This window comes from Phyllobates terribilis, unplaced genomic scaffold (genome assembly GCF_046119375.1).
Source record: "Phyllobates terribilis strain yellow unplaced genomic scaffold, ASM4611937v1 Scaffold_11__3_contigs__length_659146591, whole genome shotgun sequence".
In the NCBI taxonomy this organism is placed as follows: Eukaryota; Metazoa; Chordata; class Amphibia; order Anura; family Dendrobatidae; genus Phyllobates; species Phyllobates terribilis.
Window position 1 is genome coordinate 67,575,654 of NW_027362771.1, and position 18,580 is coordinate 67,594,233.

At 41.8% G+C, this 18,580-nt stretch overlaps 1 protein-coding gene across 2 annotated transcripts in view; it reads right to left on the reverse strand.

Moving 5' to 3' along the window:
- Positions 1 to 18,580, reverse strand: part of PPP2R2B (protein phosphatase 2 regulatory subunit Bbeta) — a 476,270-nt gene that overhangs the window by 396,402 nt on the left and 61,288 nt on the right. The window contains exon 1 of one of the 2 annotated variants that reach the window (XM_073651285.1): positions 3,507 to 3,843. The exons of the other annotated variant lie outside the window; for it this stretch is intronic. Within the exon in view, the coding sequence (XP_073507386.1) occupies positions 3,507 to 3,585 (79 nt within the window). The 5' untranslated portion in view covers positions 3,586 to 3,843. Of the gene's footprint in view, positions 1 to 3,506; positions 3,844 to 18,580 lie in introns of those variants that run through there. 2 annotated transcript variants of the gene reach the window in all.

An 18,580-nucleotide genomic window follows, 5' to 3' on the forward strand; every position in this document is an offset into this window, starting at 1 on the left:
CTTGTTGCATCATTCCCAAGAAGACTCATGGCTGTACTAGCTCAAAAGGGTGCTTCTACTCAATACTGAGCAAAGGGTCTGAATACTTATGACCATGTGATATTTTCAGTTTTTCTTTTTTAATAAATTTGCAAAAATTTCTACATTTCTGTTTTTTTTCAGTCAAGATGGGGTGCAGAGTGTTCTTTAATGAGAAAAAAAAATGAACTTTTTAGAATTTGCCAAATGGCTGCAATGAAATAGTGAAAAATTTAAAGGGGTCTGAATAATTTCCGTACCCACTGTATGTATACAACCACTCTACAATGTGCATAGATATATATCCTGCAATGTATATATGTCTATACAGCCTGTAGTGTATGTGTACATTTACAGCCTGCAATGTAGTGATGTACTACTAATAGTGTCAGACTAAGCCGCCTCTTATGGGGCCTGTGAGTTGGATGGGCCTAGTGCCGAATGGCACCGATCCCCATTTCCGCCTCTCACTTTCCACATTATCTGCATCCTAATGGTATGTGCTCAAAACATCCCTTTAAGGTTTAGTACGCATATGCTGTGCATATGTTCAGTCTTTTGAGTTTCTTTTAACCGCTTCCGGTTTCCAAAGGATCACAAATCTGTTGAAAGAAGTCTATTCTTCAGGCGGTTCACTAGTTAATACAAGTTTCTTAAAAATGCAGACAGCAAAGACGTCTCAAAAAATGCTCAGAAAATGACTGAAAAGATGCAAGACACTTCAGGAATAAAAACAAGAATAAAAACCACGGTGATCCGTGAAGTGTCTTCCTTGTGTAACACTCGGCAGGTATGCGCACATCTAACAGATGTCGAGTGCACTTACACTAAAGATGCAGATACAATTGAAGACAATAGTGGAACAGAGACCCATGGGTGTGTTTATGTCTCAGCACAGCAGGCGTAATGATGGGGGCCTCATAATATGTGTTGTGGAGTTGTTGGGTTGTTATACTTTGGCCAGGAGTCACTGTGGAGGTATCATACTGTGAAGAGCACTATGGGGGCATCATATTGTGGAGAGGTCACTCTGATGGTTTTCTAATGTGTGTTTGAAGTAGACCACTCCTTTAAAGGGTTATTCACATTTTCAATGGATAGGTGATAACTTGCTGATCACTGGGATCCCACTGCTGATAGCCCCGCTGATATGTGGACTGCCATCCAATTAATTCTCTATGGGACTGCTTGAAGGAACCGAGTACTGTTGTACTTGGGTATCTTCAGCAGTTCCAGAAAGAATGGCTTAATGGTGCACATATCCAGCCACCACTCCATTCAGACAGGGCTTTGCAGAACCCACTTCTAGGATCAGTGGGGGTACCAGTGGTCAGACTCTACTGAAAAGCAAGTTATCACCTTTCATATATAGAGTACTATATTCCGCAGCGCTTTACAGACATCATCATCATCACTGTCCCCATTGGGGCTCACAATCTAAATTCCCTATGAGTATGTCTTTGGAGTGTGGGAGGAAACCTACACAAACACAGGAACAAAAAAAACTCCTTGCTGATGTTCTTGGTGGACCCAAACACTGCAAAGCAACAGTGCTAACCACTGAGCCACCATGCTGCACAACTAACTTATTTTTTATCAAAAATAGTTTAGTACTTAGTACCATTTAGGGATTAATCCTATTTCACCACTGTGTATGGATATATCAGAAGGAAAATAACACTATACAAATGCTTTGTTTTCTTTTTATTTAGGATCAGTCATATTCCCAGAGGCCAGACCCCAATAATTATAAAGTGATGGCATATTTTAGTAATATGAGATCACATTATGAGATGGGAAAATTTCTCCCTGGAAATTTTTTTTTTTTGTGTATTTGTGCAAATCAGTCTTCATCTGCCTTTTTTCCATTGTTACTTATTTATACAGTATACTTCCCAATGTGGAGCTGGTAGGCCTATAATCTTGTCTTCCACTAGCTAAAGTATAATGTATTCTATATTGCATATTGACCTTGTTGTGGAAAAAAAAACATGTCTGTCTTCTTAAAAACTAAGGGCACGATTCATCATTTGTAATTTATTGAAGTCGCTTTATCTTGTGGTATTTGATGATTTTTTGCACCAAATTATTCAAAGTTTATAAATCTGGCAAAAAATGAAAAATTCTTTTCAATTTTGTATTTTTAATTTTTTTTTTCAACTTTTTTTGCACCACTAGTGGCTAATCCTTTAAATAGTTGTATTCTTTTGTCTAAAAATGTACCAAACGGAAAACTCCTCCATAAACCTGACTCCAGGTAGGTAAGCATTTGATAAAAGTTGCATTTCATGAATATGTCAAAAAATCTGGATAAGCAAAGTTGTTGAGGAAACATAAAAAAAGAGTTAAAAAAGAAAGACAACATAAAAAATGGTGCAAATACTAAAGCCTCTAATAAAGAGCAAATTACTCCAGAAATCTGGAGAAACAACGATGATGAATTGGAGCCATAGACTCAGGTGAGAACTTAACACCAATTTAAGACACTATTCTGGCAACTGTTATAAATATATTTCATATTTCTAGTCAAACGTGTAAGTGCTTCTGAAAAGAATGCCATTTAACTTTGGCAAAGTGTAGGAATTACTGAGTTTCCGATATTGAGCTGCCTCCTACATTTCCTGTTTTCTGAGCAATTTTTGCTGGATTATTAGTCATAGATTTACTTTACAATAATAAAACAGATGCCAGCAGAATGGATGAAAACTGTGTTCTGGTGGATAACTAGTAGAAGTAGCAATACCGCTGCCATATAGGAAAGTCAACTTCTGGGCAAATGCAGAACCCTATTAATACGAGTGTAGGGTCACCAAACCTAAACTTGCACATTTTGTTTAGAGATGCCCTGATAACCTTGCCTACCCATCAGCACCTGGTTATACATAATGAAGGTATATTTAGTGATGACACTGATTCTCACGGTGTCTTGGAGACAATTTTAGGATCTTCACATCATGATACAATTAATCCTTAGTCCAACCAAATAATAATATATTAGTTTCTGCCTGGAATTCCCTTTAAATTGCATTGGGAATAAGAATATATTTTGCATTTAAAAACCAGAACTTTCAGAGCACAATGTTATAGCAAATAAACAACTTCTGGAAATATCAAACAGTGACACAATGTAACCCCATGAAGTAGACAGCAGAGCAGCCCCCCATCCAGAAACCTCTAAAGTAAACTTGATGGCTGTCTGATGAGCTTGGAGGAAACAAAGCATCTGCAGACTCTGTGACTGTTTCCTGCACAATGTCTTGAGGAACAAGGTCAGGTTCAAACAGTCAATTGCTATTATTTCCAAAGACAAGCCGCACATATGCCCAATAGCTGCAAGGACTACTCCTCAGATAGGATGCTGGCAGCAATGGCTGTCATCTGACAGCAGAACAGCAATGTCAGCAAAGATGTTTGGGAAGTCAGGCTTCCTCCCATCCCACTTTTCTCCCAGCCACCCACCCACATAGGCACCCTTTCATGACCTGTACCTTCTGTATGGCAGCTGGAGGATAGGATGGTGTTAGGAGGTCTGAAGATGTAAGGCAGGTATCGAGAAAAGCATTTCATCTTCACATGAAGGGGCAAGAACAGGCTGCTCAATCCATGAGGACCCTGCTCTCATTCAGGGGCGGTAGATCCAGTGTCCAGTCATGTCTCCTGCATGGCAGGAAAGCCCAAAGATCCTCTGGAGCCAGACCCCATCCTTGTGCCATCAGCAGCAGCAGCAGCAGCTCAGCCTCCCATTACTGCAAGCATATCCTGCTCCAACTCTGAAGCTCTCAAGCAGCCTGGGGAGGCTCTTCATTGGCTGAAGCTCTGTAGAACAGTATTTGCTGACTAAGTCAATCCTGCTTGTAAACACTCACATCCCCACACAGGGAACAAGCCTGCTGCTTCCTACATCAAGTGCAGGTCATGCGAATGCGAAGAATCCCTTCTTCCTTACAGGAAACCCCATGTTATTGGGAAGCGTGCACTAGAAATGTCGTATCCTCTCATGAATGTTACTAATCTACATATATGTTTGTCTTCTAATGAAGCTGTAGCATAAATAACTTGATATTTGTAAAGTGGTTTTACATAGTGGTTTGAAAAAGAGATGAAATGAAAAAGAGACGAAAGGGTAAACTGATTATAGAACAGCAAAATTTAGGATGACTTAGATATGTCAACACTTTGGACATCTAGTAGCGGACAGTTTTGGACAGAGAAAGCATTGACAATTTATTTGCAACTCAAGCTGGTTTTCTCCTAATCCTATGTCATCTATCTAGATCAGTTTTTTGTTCTTCAGTTCATAGAATCATAGAACGTTAGAGTTGGAAGGGACTTCGTGTCCAACCCCCTGCTCAATGCAGGACTCACTAAACCATCTCACACAGATGTCTGTCCAACCTCTGTTTGATGACAACTGATGTCAAAATGGAATCAGCTGTTATCAGGAGTTTCATCATGACTTTTTGTATGAAAAACTTATGAGCCCGATCGAAAAACACTCCTTGGAGGGTGTGTGCAACCCTGATGTACCAGATTAATGTCAACAATGCCATAGCAAATTATGGGATCCATTCTCGCATCATTTTCCCTCCAATGTTTCACTGGAGCACCAAAGAGAAAAAAAACCTGATGGCTGGTTATGTTGAAAAGACTGTAGAAATTAAATAGCATAGTACGTTGCGATTTAGTTGTGAGTCATTAAGATCTCTGACACCCAGTAGGCTTGCAAATAAAATTAACTTAAATTGAAAAAACTGCTTGTGATTTGCAACCTAGATTTTCACATCACGCTACACATAGTAAAATAGCAAAATTCACAAACATTACTTACAATATTTCAATCCGACTTCAAGATCTTTGTGTCATGGCCCCTGTGCTGACCTAGTCTAACAGAATGGAAAAGTAAACGTGGTACACATTTTTAGGCAATACCCAAAGTTTTGGCCAATATCCAAAATGAAAGTCAGAGCAGCCTCACAAACTGATGCATTGGAGACTGTTAGCAGATAGTCATCAGAATGACTACATAGTCACCATTTTTAGCATAGTTTATAGTGGACCAAGATTTTGGATATTACTATGTATAGTAGTGCCAAAATGTATATCTTTAGTATCTCAACCAACTTCTCTATAAACTAGAACAATTTAATATTATGCTGTCAGATAATTCTCCTTGTCTTCCCTGTCTTATCCACTGGATAGGTGATCAATGCTAACCCAGTTTTCAAGCGCTGGGATTCCCTTGATCAATATAACGTAGGGCATTGTCTCTCTTTCCCTCTAGATGCATGTTCAAGGCTAGAAGTAATTTGAATGGAGTATCAGTAGGGCATGTGAGCAAACCTTAGCTGTACTCACCTGTTTCCATTCATGCCATAAGCTTCAAATGGAGCAGCAAAGTGCATGCTCCACTGCCATTCTATTGAACTCCTAACCATGGGTGTATGGTTGTCAAAAATGGGGGACCCAGGCAGGGCCAAGACAAGGTATTTTGGTGCCCTAGGTACAGTGGGTACGGAAAGTATTCAGACCCATTTAACTTTTTCACTCTTTGTTTCATTGCAGCCATTTGGTAAATTCTAAAAAGTTAATTTTTTTCTCATTAAAGTACACTCTGCACTCCATCTTGACCGAAAAAAACCCAGAAATGTAGAAATTTTTTGCAAATTTATTAAAAAAGAAAAACTGAAATATCACATGGTCATAAGTATTCAGACCCTTTGCTCAGACACTCATATTTAAGTCACATGCTGTCCATTTCCTTGTGATCTTCCTTGAGATGGTTCTATTCCTTCATTGGAGTCCAGCTGTGTTTAATTAAACTGATAGGACTTGATTTGGAAAGGCACACACCTGGCAAAAGTAAAAAAAAAGTGGTGTATTTCCCTCCAGGTACCTTATGGGTGACCTCTTCTCTGAGTGTTTTTTTTCTTTCCTTCTCCATCTTGTCCAGACACCATGATGAGTTTTCACATCCACAGCTATTCTGTGCAGATTCCCTCTTCTCTGGTCTTCTTCAGCACATCCCGACATGATGCCCTTTAAAAATAACAATGTTATTAAAATGCTCCTGAATAAAAAATATCTGCCCATATTATGACCTAAATAAGCCTCCTATAGTATATGGCCTCCACATTGTCCACCTAAATGAGCTATAACCGCCACACTGTGCCATTATCAGCTATAACCGCTATTCCATCTGCCCTTATGAACCATGACCTATACCATGGGGAAGGGGATCTGCTGCTGACACTTCTATAGGGGTAATGTCCCCCAATTCTGTACTAATGTCCCCCATCCTGGGCCCAGGCTTCCAGTTATAGATGCCCCCTCCCATCCTGGTATAGATTCCCCCCCATCCTGTTACAGATGCCCCCCATCATGGCTGGTATATATGAACCCTCCATTCTGGCTGGTATATGTGTCCCTCATCCTGGCTGGTATATATGGCCCACCATCTTGGTATATATGCCTGCCATCCTGGGACATATGGCCCCCCATTCTGGTATATATGACCCCCCATCCTGGTATATATGCCTCCCCCATCCTGGTTTATATGGCCCCCCATCCTGGTTTATATGGCCCCCCAAATCCTGGTATATATGGCCCTCTATCCTGGTATATATGGCCCCCACATCCTGGTATATATGGCCCCCACATCCTGGTTTATTTGCCCCCCATCCTGGCTTATATGGACCTCCCATCCTGGTATATATGGTTCCCCATCCCGGTTTATATGCCCCCCCATCCTGGTTTATATGGCTCCCCATGCTGGTATATATTTCCCCCATCATGATTTATATGGCCCCCCATCCTGGTATATATGGTCCCCATTCTGGTTTATATGGCCCCCCATCCTGGTTTATATGGCTGCCATCCTGGTTTATATGAGCCCCCCATCCTGGTATATATGGTTCCCCATTCTGGTTTGTATGCCCCCCACCCATCCTGATTTATATGCCCCCCCATCCTGGTATATATGGCCCCCCATCCTTATATATAAGGCCCCCATCCTGGTTTATATGGCCCCCCATCCTGGTATATATGGCCCCCCATCCTGGTATATCTGGCGCCCCTTAACGCCACACACAAAAAAAAAACAATTCTACTCACCTTCCCTTGCAGCGCGGCATCCTGTTCTGATGCCGGCAGCTGATTTCAGAGTGTAAGCAGTGTGTGACTTTACTGCCATGCGCCCCCACACGCCGACGTCAGCTGCTGGAATATTTACTGCTCCCCACGCCTGAGATTATGGGTGTGGGGAGCAGTGAATATTAATTTTCCTTAATAGCGACAGCTGCTGCAGGAGCCGGCGGCTGTAGCTAACAGTTTGCCCGCTATTAAAGAAAGTGAATATTCACTGCTCTCCACTCCCATAGTCCCGCCCACCTCTCAGCGCTGGCTTCGGTGCAGAGAGGTGGGCAGGATTATGGGCGCAGGGAGCAGTGAATATTAATTTTCTTTAACAGCGGGCACATGCTGCCTCCTGTAACCCTGCTCCTCCTCCGGCGCTGATCCCTCCCCCACAGCCACAGCCGGACAATCTTATGGTATCTTTTTTTTTTTTTGCCCCAAAAGTGTGCCCCCTTCAAGGGAGGCAAGAGGTAGTGCCCTAGGTGGGTGCCTACCCTGCTCCCCTCTCGTCCGGGCCCTGGACCCAGGTTCTCTGTTTCAGCAATTGGTGCATGTCCCAGCAGTTGGACCCCATCCAATTTAGCAGTTATCACTTATCTATTTGATAAGAGACAAATGCTTTTTGCAAAGATACCCCTTTAATAGCAGTGGTAGAATGAGTGGCCTGGCCCAGTTCAATAACGGTCATGGGTTATACTGTTAGAGCTATGATAATTATGGCTGGCGTTACTATGATAATTATGGCTGGCGTTACTAAACAGAAAACATTTTTTTGCATTTCGTTCCCTTACATTTTGTGAATATTGTAAGACATGAAACACTGTGAGTCTTCAGCTGTTTGGCTAAGTGCACACGATGCAGAAATGCTGCAGATTTTTTCTGCATCTCCCTGGCAGGAAAAACGCATGAGAATTTTACATGCCTTTTTTCTGCCAGGTAGAAGCGTTTGTCAAGCGTTTTTGCATGCATTTCTGCATGCAGGTTATCAAGCACTTTTCCAAGCAATTTCAGCATCACTTGGAAAGTGCTTGATAACTTGGTCACACCATATAAATCCATGCAACCGACATGGATTTATATAGTGTGACCAAGTTAATAGTTTAAAAAAAGAATAAAAATGGTAAAAAAACAACAAAAAAACATTATACTCACCTTCCGATGTCCCCTGGTCTCCTGTATGATGCGCTCTGGCTCCCCGGCGGCTCACGGTGGTGTAAGAGGACCTTCCATGACGTCATTTAGTCATGTGACTGGTCACGCGACCGCCGACGTCAGCAGTCGCGTGACCTGTCACATAACTAAATGACGTCATGAAAGGTCCTTTTACACCATCGGGAGCCGTCTGGGAGCTAGGACGCATCGTACAGGAGACCGGGGGACATCAGAAGGTGAGTATAATGTATATTTTTTATTTAAAATTTTTTTTTTTACAGGTACCATGGTACCCGGGTCTGGAGGAGAGTCTCCTCTTCTCCAGACCCGGATACCATCCGCACATTGAATCGCTTAATATCCGCATGCGCACATGTAGTTATGCGGATATTAAGCGATTCAATGCAAGTCAATGACGGCAATTACGCTTCATGTCCGCAAAATTAATGGACATGATGCAGATTTTTCCGCAATGATAATCCGCAGCGGAAATTTCCGCAGCATGTGCACAGCAAATGTGGATTATCATTGGGGACCATGGGGCACATATTACCAAGTGTTTTTTAAGCGTTTTCGCTGCGGAAATTCCGGGGCAAAAATGCTGAAAAACGCATAGTGGGCACGCAGCCTTTCTGTAGCTGCTGAAGACATGGCAAAGAGCTCACGTGCGACCAGCATGCCATACACCTTTGATAAAATAGTTGAGGTAGAAGAGTTTCATTTCTACCACCTCTGCAAAGACTTGTAGGCTTTGCTGAATGCTCAGTCTCCTCTACCCCAGTTAACAGATTCTGTTCTAGTAAAATCAGGTAATACATTTATAGTGGACCAATGATTTCAGCATCTAACCCTAAAATATACTGTAAGTTTAGTGAACTTGTTTATAGATGACCTTTTATCAAAATTTACACGTTGAACTGCATACACAAAGTAATATGCGCTGCAGAGCAGAATAAAACGTTTGTATTTGTTTTTATTTGCGCCTCTTCATTGTGGAGATATTGTCAATCAAAGTATTTGACACCCAAACAGTTAATTTTTTTAAAGGCCAAGTGGGCATTACCAGAGAGATTTCACTGGATCCCAGTTGACGCTTCTCACCTAGCCAAACCCTGTTTGCAAATTGAGATTCTGGTTTGGCTTTTATCCTAAATCATGTGACAAGGCTCATTAAAGGGTCGATATTGACTTTTAGGATTGCTACTTCCAATAGGTGGCAATACAGTTCTAGGTCCCTTCCTCTCTGAAAGGGAATTTTCATACTGGGAAAAGAAGAACACAATACCATACAAACAGTCTGCTTTCCTCACTACAGAGTAATGATATGTGCCAGAGCACAGGCCACCTGAGTGTGATTAACTGACAGCTTTCAGCTCTCATCTCTGGCAGTCAGTTTGGGAAAGCAGTATTGCAAAAGTTAAGTCTCATTACCAACACTTCTACTACTAGCCGTCAGTTAATCACACTCGGGTTGGCTGTGTTCCAGCACGTGTCATCACACTGCTGAGTGTTTGTCAGTGCTATTGTGGGGCTTGTTCTTCTTTCTCGAGTGTGTTGCTGCCTGCTGATGATTGGTCAGTGTCTGAAAGAGGAAGAAGTACACGCCTCCAGTAAAATCCCTCTGGTAATGCTCACTTGGACTTAAAAAAATTAACCGCTTAAGTGCCAGATATTTTGATTGCTAATATCTCTGCAAAGTAGAGGCAAAATTTAAAAAAAATAGCAAAAGAAATGTTTTATTCTACTTTGCTTTTCCCATTATATCATGAAAGATCTTCTTTAAGACTATTAAAACAATTGCCAAATAAATACCGATTACCTGATATTTTCACTCAGAAAGAAATTCTTATTACCAATTCAATCACATTAATCAAGGCAGTGATTCCACAGATACATATTCATTGGCGATTCGCTATTTCTGTAAATTTGCCAAGGTGTAAATAGTTTTATTAGAAAGAGTAACTCATTTAGTTTTATTGAGTAATTCAAATGACTTCATCTACTGAACAGGCATAACCAGTTTGCTCTATCGGCTTCAAAATAGAGATAGTGAACTGGTGAACATGAAGTTGATTAGCTTTGAATTTGTCACCTTGAGGGACCATGTACGCTAACAACAAATTACCACCAGAAAGTCCTCTGCTCATTAATAGAAGTTCAGGAATCCAGTGCAACAACTGCTGAATGTCTATAATGTTATTATTTAAAGGATGCGGCTTGAACACGGTTCACCCTAAGGAAAAGCTGCCTGTATTGCTATTTAAAAGGATCACAGAAAGAAGTGTGCTCCCTTGGTACATAATTTATCTCAGATATTGTATCTCCAATTTCAACAGAATCCCTCCGGGGACATGTACATACATCTGTGAATAGTATTTACAGTTGTACTATTATAAGCAAAGGACATTAGGACTAGTGTTCCTCATTGTAATGTAATACAGCATATATCAAGACATTATTGTTTTTATGTGCGTTACAAAAATGGCTCAAGAACCACATGACATATTGTGTAAATTTGAAAAAGAAAAAAATGGTGCATTAAATAAAATTATTTCTAGACGATGCTAAATATCCTCCCTTGTTTGGTCCAAATTTACTTAGAATTTCAATAGTCAAGAGAAGATGCATTCTTTCTTTGCAAAGTGTTGTTCTTCTAAAAGTATGTGCACATGATCCTGTCAGGCAGCACTTTGGATGCAGCATAGTTTATGCTGCGTCCTAAGTGCTGCGTTAAATGAACGCAGGTGAATCCGCATGTGTTCGTTGAACCATGCGGATTCCCTGCATTCACTACATTGTACTGATCAGATTTCTCTTGCGGAGATTGGTGACTCCGCAAGAGAAATTGACATGCTGTGGTCTGGAAAGACGCGCTGCACGTCCGTGTCCACGGGTGATCCTCAGGAGCATGGAGACACATAGTGAACATGGGACTTCTACACATCCCATCCACTATGCTGTAACATCTGGCCTCTGCGGGTTTAATGCTGCATAAGCACGCAACGTCAAACCCGCAGCGTCTCCTGATAATGTGCACATACCCTAACACTAATAATGAATGTTTGTTTTTTTTCCTCTTGAAATTGCCTGGGGGCAGTGTGCTCCAGATTTTTGACAGATCTGACCATAGGCATGGCTGCTCCTTTGGCTTGACTGTGCGCATTCCTGTGCTGCAAGCAAAGTCAGCTTTGCCTCTGCAGCTTCGGAGGAGTACTTAGGCACTGAAGCTGGTTGTATACAGCGATCTGGTCAGCTTCAGAGCAACATTTGCTATATAAAAGAGCTTGCAAGTTTTGCGCTCCTTGCCTAGAACACTGGTCACCTCTGATTGATTGCAGAGGTGACTGGTAACCTAGACAACAAATACTTAGCTATAGAATTAAGAATGCTTCCATTCTGAGAACAGAGATTATTTTTAATAAAAGGTAAATTGCAGAGTTGTTTTTTTACAAGCGCTTTGCAATTTTTCTCGCATAAGAAGATGAGATGATCACTTTAAATTTACTATTTTTAAGAATTGTATTCAGGTTCAGATGAAACTTGGAGAGCTACAGGAACATTTTTTTGTATGTAAATCTATGTACTGTTTCCATTTACAGACCATGTTTCTTCATGACAGATAGCAGTGCCATCAAGCCCCATGAATAGTGCCAGCAAACTGCCCCCTGGTGAACAATACTGCAAGAAGTGTCTTATATATACAGCCATAGTAGAGTGCCATCTGATAAATAATACTGCCAGCAGTGTCCCAAATATAGAGCCACAGTAGATTGCCCCTAGCAGAGTTCCCTCTAAACTATATGCCACCAGAAAATCCCACATATATTGCTTTAGTAGGATGCCCCCAAATAAACAATACCTCCAGCAGAATGTCCCACATAAAAAAGTCAATTACAGTGCCCTACAAATGTAGTAGAGGGCAATGAACCAGCAGGAGAACTCTTGCAGGATGTGCCAGAGATGAGGAGAGATTACCATCTGCTGGTCAGGCGAAATCAAGCGGAACCAAGCTGTGCTAGAAGAGTTGAAGGGGGAGCAAATTCAGATGACGGACCTGATCACATGACCTCCAGGAAGGATTTCCTGGATATAAAAGCCCAGCGCGCTAAGACACAGGCAGATTTGGAGCCAGGCTGCAGAGTGGAGCAGATGTGCTCCAGAGGGACCGCAGAGTCAAGCGCGACAGGCCTCAGCCAGAGGCCTGCATTGCACAAGAGCCAGACACAGCCTGATAAGCTCCGGACTCCTCACAGGAGCGTCCTGAGTCCTTCTCATGTTGGTCAGAGTCAGGACCTGCGCTCCACACTGAGTAAGTTCCTGGAACCCGATGCCGCCTGCCAAAAGCTGAGGTCTGGATCCCCTTACCTCAAGCCTGAGAGACTACCGTCGATGGTCAAGCCGAGAAGAGCTGAGAGAGGACTGCAACAGGAGAGATGCGCCAGCAACAGTGGAGGAATCGCGCAAGGGAACAGGGCCGTCACTTCCAACTCTCACCTACGATACCGTGGACAGTTGGGATTAGGACTTCAGGTTGGGAGAGGGCTGGTTGGCATGTGGGAGGTTAAACGGGATCTGATAGACTTTAATCGGAAGAGACTTGCGGCCTAGTGGGAAGAATCGGTGACCCCCGCTAGGGCCATATAAAGAGAACTCTGCACAACACAACTGATGGTCCCAACCCCATTTATAAGGCAAGAAATCCCACTTATTAAACCTGATAGGGCACACCTGTGAAGTGAAAACCATTTCAGGTGACGGAAGCTCATTAAGAGAATGCCAACAGTGTGCAAAGCAGTCATCAAAGCAAAAGGTGGCTACTTTGAAGAACCTAGAATATAAGACATATTTTCAGTTGTTTCACACTTTTTTGTTAAGTATATAATTCCACATGTGGTAATTCATAGTTTTGATGCCTTCAGTTTGAATGTACAATTTTCATAGTCATGAAAATACAGAAAAATCTTTAAATGAGAAGGTGTGTCCAAACTTTTGGTCTGTACTGTATACCATTGGGGGCTATGCTCAGCAATCTTCCTAAGTTTACAGGGAGCAGCATGTCACTGTGGGACTGGGTAGAAAGACTGAGAAGTGTGCTATGCATGTATTCCCTGTCCCCTCTCGCCCAGGCTGAGCTGGCCCTCCTAACCCTTGATGGGGAGTCCCGGCAGACCGTGATGTACCGCCCACCTGGGGACCATGATACCGTGGATAAAGTGATAAAAATCTTGGATTACATGCACGGTGATACCACGGGCCTGGGGCACTTACGTCTGCGGTCATTTCAGCGGGTCCAAAGGGAAAATGAGATCATAAACCAATATATTAATGCATTGCAGGAAGTGACGGCCCATATCGTCAAGAAGGCTCGAGATGGGAACCGAGATCTAGGACCATTAGACGAAGTGTTGCGTGAACAACTGATTGCTGTCCTGAAGAAGATCTCACTGTTCTCACAAAGAATAGTTGTAATACATATAAAGTGGTTATATCAGCCCCTGACTGTTCCCGCCTTGTGTCTCTGTTCATTGCATTCCTGCACCTGTGTTACACATAATCAGTGCATTCCTTTACATATAATTAAATGGATTATTTTATTTTATTTTAACCAGAGAAACCCTTTTAAAGGAAGCAGTCTGGTTATGGAAATCTTCAATGATAATATTTTAACAATCAGGGAAGTTGTGGCCAATGCAGGAATAATGTAGATAGATAAGGCGGGTAAATGAATGGGTAAATATTAAATACTTAGTTGTGCTAATTTTATAAGAATAGGGGCACTCTTTCACTTCTCTTGGAGATTTCACTAAATTCTACATAAGCAATATATGCAGCAAGCTCTTGGTAGTGGTGGCTGCCAGCAGGCGGTGTGCTTGTTCAGTCATAAATCCAGGAAATGTCTTCTATTTTGGGAAATACTGAGATAATCTGTGAGAATAGGCACATATTGTTTTGCTGAAGCTGATTAAAGGGAGTGTATCATCAGAAAATGATGATGATTTAAATCGGGTTTTTGTGGTACATGTACTTTTAAAAAAAAGCTAGTAATGTTTTTTTTTTCATATTACCATCCTTATTAAAAAAACAAATACAAATTAGTAATCTTGCAATTTTTTTTACAGTGGCCGCTGAGGCTTTTTTAGGTTCAAACTTCCTGTCCTTTCAGGAAGAGTTTTCAGTATGGTTCCATATTACCAGAGGCAGTATTACAGTGACTGATAACACCTCTATACAGCTGATAACACAGGGTCCACCAATTCTAATAGGCGATGTCACAGCTGATCCTGCTCCCCCTCCCTTCACAATGATCTTTGCACACACTCATTAGACATTTCAATACCAAAGATAGTAACTATCGTCAGATCCTGACCCTAATGTACATGTATTGTTTCCTGAAACATTAGGAAGTTAGAGTCTTTAAAATCCCCAGTGGCTTTTTTAAAAAAAATTCTGTGATATGTTAAAAAAAAACAAACATGGCCAACATTTTTTAAAGGATGCATGTAGCACAAATACCTGATTTAAAAATAGGTCATTTTCAGATGAAAGCTTCCCTTTAACCCCTTAAGCCCCGCGGGTGGTTTGCACGTTAATGACCGGGCCAATTTTTACAATTCTGACCACTGTCACTTTATGAGGTAATTACTCTGAAACGCTTCAACGGATCCCCCTGATTCTGAGATTGTTTTTTCGTGACATATTGTACTTCATGATTGTGGAAAAATTTCTTCGATATCACTTGCGTTTATTTGTGAAAAAAATGGAAATTTGGCGAAAATTTTGAAAATTTTGCAATTTTCAAAATTTGAATTTTTAAGCCCTGAAATCAGAGCGATATGTCACACAAAAGAGTTAATAAATAACATTTCCCACATGTCTACTTTACATCAGCACAATTTTGGAACCAAAATTTTTTTTGTTAGGGAGTTATAAGGGTTAAAAGTTGACCAGCGATTTCTCATTTTTCCAACAAAATTTACAAAACCATTTTTTTAGGGACCACATCACATTTGAAGTCACTTGGAGAGGTCTTTTTGACAGAAAATACCCAAAAGTGACACCATTCTAAAAACTGCACCCCTCAAGGTGCTCAAAACCACATTCAAGAACTTTATTAACCCTTCAGGTGCTTCACAGGAATTTTTTGAATGTGGAAGAAAAAAATGAACATTTAACTTTTTTCACAAAATGTTACTTTAGACCCAATTTTTTTTATTTTCACAGGGGTAACAAGAAAAAATGGACGCCAAAATTTGTTTTGCAATTTCCCCTGGGCACGCAGATACCCAATATTTGGGGAAAAAACACTGTTTGGGCGCACGGCAGGGCTCGGAAGGGAAGGAGCGCCATTTGACTTTTTGATTGTAAAATTTGCTTGAATAATTAGCGGACGCCATGTTGTGTTTGGAGAGCCCCTGTGTGCCCAAACTTTGGAGCTCCCCCACAAGTGACCCCATTTTGGAAACTAGACCCCCCAAGGCACCTTTATAGATGCATAGTGAGCACTTGGAACCCCCAGGTGCTTCACAAATTGATTCGTAAAAATGAAAAAGTGAAAAAAAAAACACTTTTTCATTTTTACGAATCAATTTGTGAAGCACCTAGGGCTTCCAAGTGCTCACTATGCATCTAGATAGGTGCTTTGGGGGGGTCTAGTTTCCAAAATGGGGTCACTTGTGGGGGAGCTCCAATGTTTGGACACACAGGGACTCTCTAAATAAAACATGGTATCCGCTAACAAATTGAATGGAAAATCGGCTCAAATTGTTAGCGGACACCACATTGCGTTTGGAGAGCCCCTCTGTGCCCAAACTTTGGAGCTCCCCCACAAGTGACCCCATTTTGGAAACTAGACCCCCAAGGCACCTTTCTAGATGCATAGTGAGCACTTGGAACCCCCAGGTGCTTCACAAATTGATTCGTAAAAATGAAAAAGTGAAAAAAAAAACACTTTTTCATTTTTATGAATCAATTTGTGAAACACCTGGGGTTCCAAGTGCTCACTATGCATCTAGATAGGTGCCTTGGGGGGGTCTAGTTTCCAAAATGGGGTCACTTGTGGGGGAGCTCCAAAGTTTGGGCACACAGGGGCTCGCCAAACGCAACATGGCGTCCGCTAACAATTTGAGCCGATTTTCCATTCAATTTGTTAGCGGACACCATGTCGCGTTTGGAGAGCCCGTGATGTGCCTAAACAGTGGAGCTCCCCCACAAGTGTCCCCATTTTGGAAACTATACCCCTCAAGGATTTTATTAAGGTGTATAGTGAACATTTTGAACCCAGAGGTACGGCACAGAATTTGTTTACATTAGGTCATCATATTGAATAAGTTGTCATTATTCTTGAGCGCAAGTGCTCGCTACTTGAGTTTGCATCGGGTACTCAGGTATGCACCATGTACAGCGTGTGCTCGAGTGACATGCTCGAGTCCCTGCTCTGCATGTTTCATGGTTATTAGACACCCAAAAAAAAACATGCGGGGATCGCTCGTGCATGGCAGGCAATCCCCGTAAAGTTTTTTGGCCGCGAAGCATATGGGGCAGAGACTCGAGCATGTCACTCAAATACCCACGATACTCAATGCATACCAGAGCACCCGATGCAAACTCAAGTAGCGAGCACTTGCTCTCAACACTAGTCGCCATATCGTCATCTTTTTTTCTTACTTTTGAAAAAAATCCCAACCCCAGCCCTAACCCTAGCACAACCCTAGCCCTAGCACAACCCTAGCCATAGCACAACCCTAGCCCCAGCACAATCCTAGCCCCAGCACAACCCTAGCCCCAGCACAACCCTAGCCCCAAACCCAGCCCTAACCCTAGCCCAATCCTAACCCAAGAGTTTATTTTTGACGCCGTTCCTTGTGCGGTATAAGTGATTAGACGACTTTATTCTTCGGGTCGGTGTGATTACAGCAATGCCAGAATCATATGGGGTTTTTATGACTGACAGCTGTCACACACTAAAAGACGCATTTTTTGTAAAATCTAGTTTTTGCATCGCCATATTTTGAGAGCTATAATTTTTCCAGATTTTGGCAGACAGTCATGTGACGGCTCGTTTTTTGCGGGATGACTTGACGTTGTTATTGGTGCCATTTTCAGGCACGTGACATTTTTTGATCGCTTTCTATTCCGATTTTTGGGAGGCAGAATAAACAAAAACCAATAATTCAGGAATTGTTTTTTTTTTTTTTTTTTTATTCTGTTCCGCGTGTGGTAAAATTGATGAGGTAGCTTTATTCTTCAGGTCAGTACGTTTACAGCGGTACCACATTTGTATCATTTTTCTATGTTTTGGCGCTTATACACAATAAAAGCTATTTTATAGAAAAAATTATTTTTTAGCATCGCTTTATTCTGAGAGCTATAACTTTTTTATTTTTCAGCTGATGGAGCTGTATGGTGGCTTGTTTTTTGCGGACGAGATGACGTTTTCAGCGGTATCATTTTTATTTATATGCGTCTTTTTGATCGCGTGTTATTCCACTTTTTGTTTGGCGGTATGGTGATAAAGCATTATTTTTTGCTTCGTTTTTTTTTTTATTTTTTTACCGTGTTCACTGAAGGGGTTAACTAGTGGGACAGTTTTATAGGTCAGGTTGTTCCGGACGCGGTGATACCAAATATGTGTACTTTTATTGTTTTTTTGTTGTTGTTTTTTTCTAATAATATTTATTGATGGGTACATTATATTTTTATTTTTGGTGTATTATTTTTTTTATTTTTTTATAATATTTTTGCACATTTTTTTTTTTTTTTTTTTTTCCACTTTCACACAGTTTATACACTTTATTACTTTGTCCCACTCTGGGACTTTCACTTTTTTTTTTCTGATCGCCTGCATGGCACAGGAATGAAGCACCATCCCTATGCCATGCAGGCTGTCAGAAGTGCACAGTGTGAAGATTGCTTGGAGATGCACTGCGCATGCCCAAGCAATCTTCCTGCTCTCTGGTGACCCGGATGTTGTCATGACGACATCGGGTCGTCATGGCAACACCCGGGAAGCCTTTGCAGACTGCGCTGGAAGCCGGAAGAGGAGGTGAGTATCGCCGATCACCTCCCCTTGCCCCCGCAATGCCGCGATCGACTTCGATCGACTTCGATCGCAGCATCGCGGGGGTTAATGTGCTGGGAGCGGTGCAGGACCGCTCCCTGCACATAGTACCGGGTGTCAGCTGTGACAATCAGCTGACACCCGGCGGCGATCGCGCCCGCACAGCCTGTGTGCACGCGCGATTGCCATGACGTACTAATACGGGTCTGGCTCTTAAGTCCC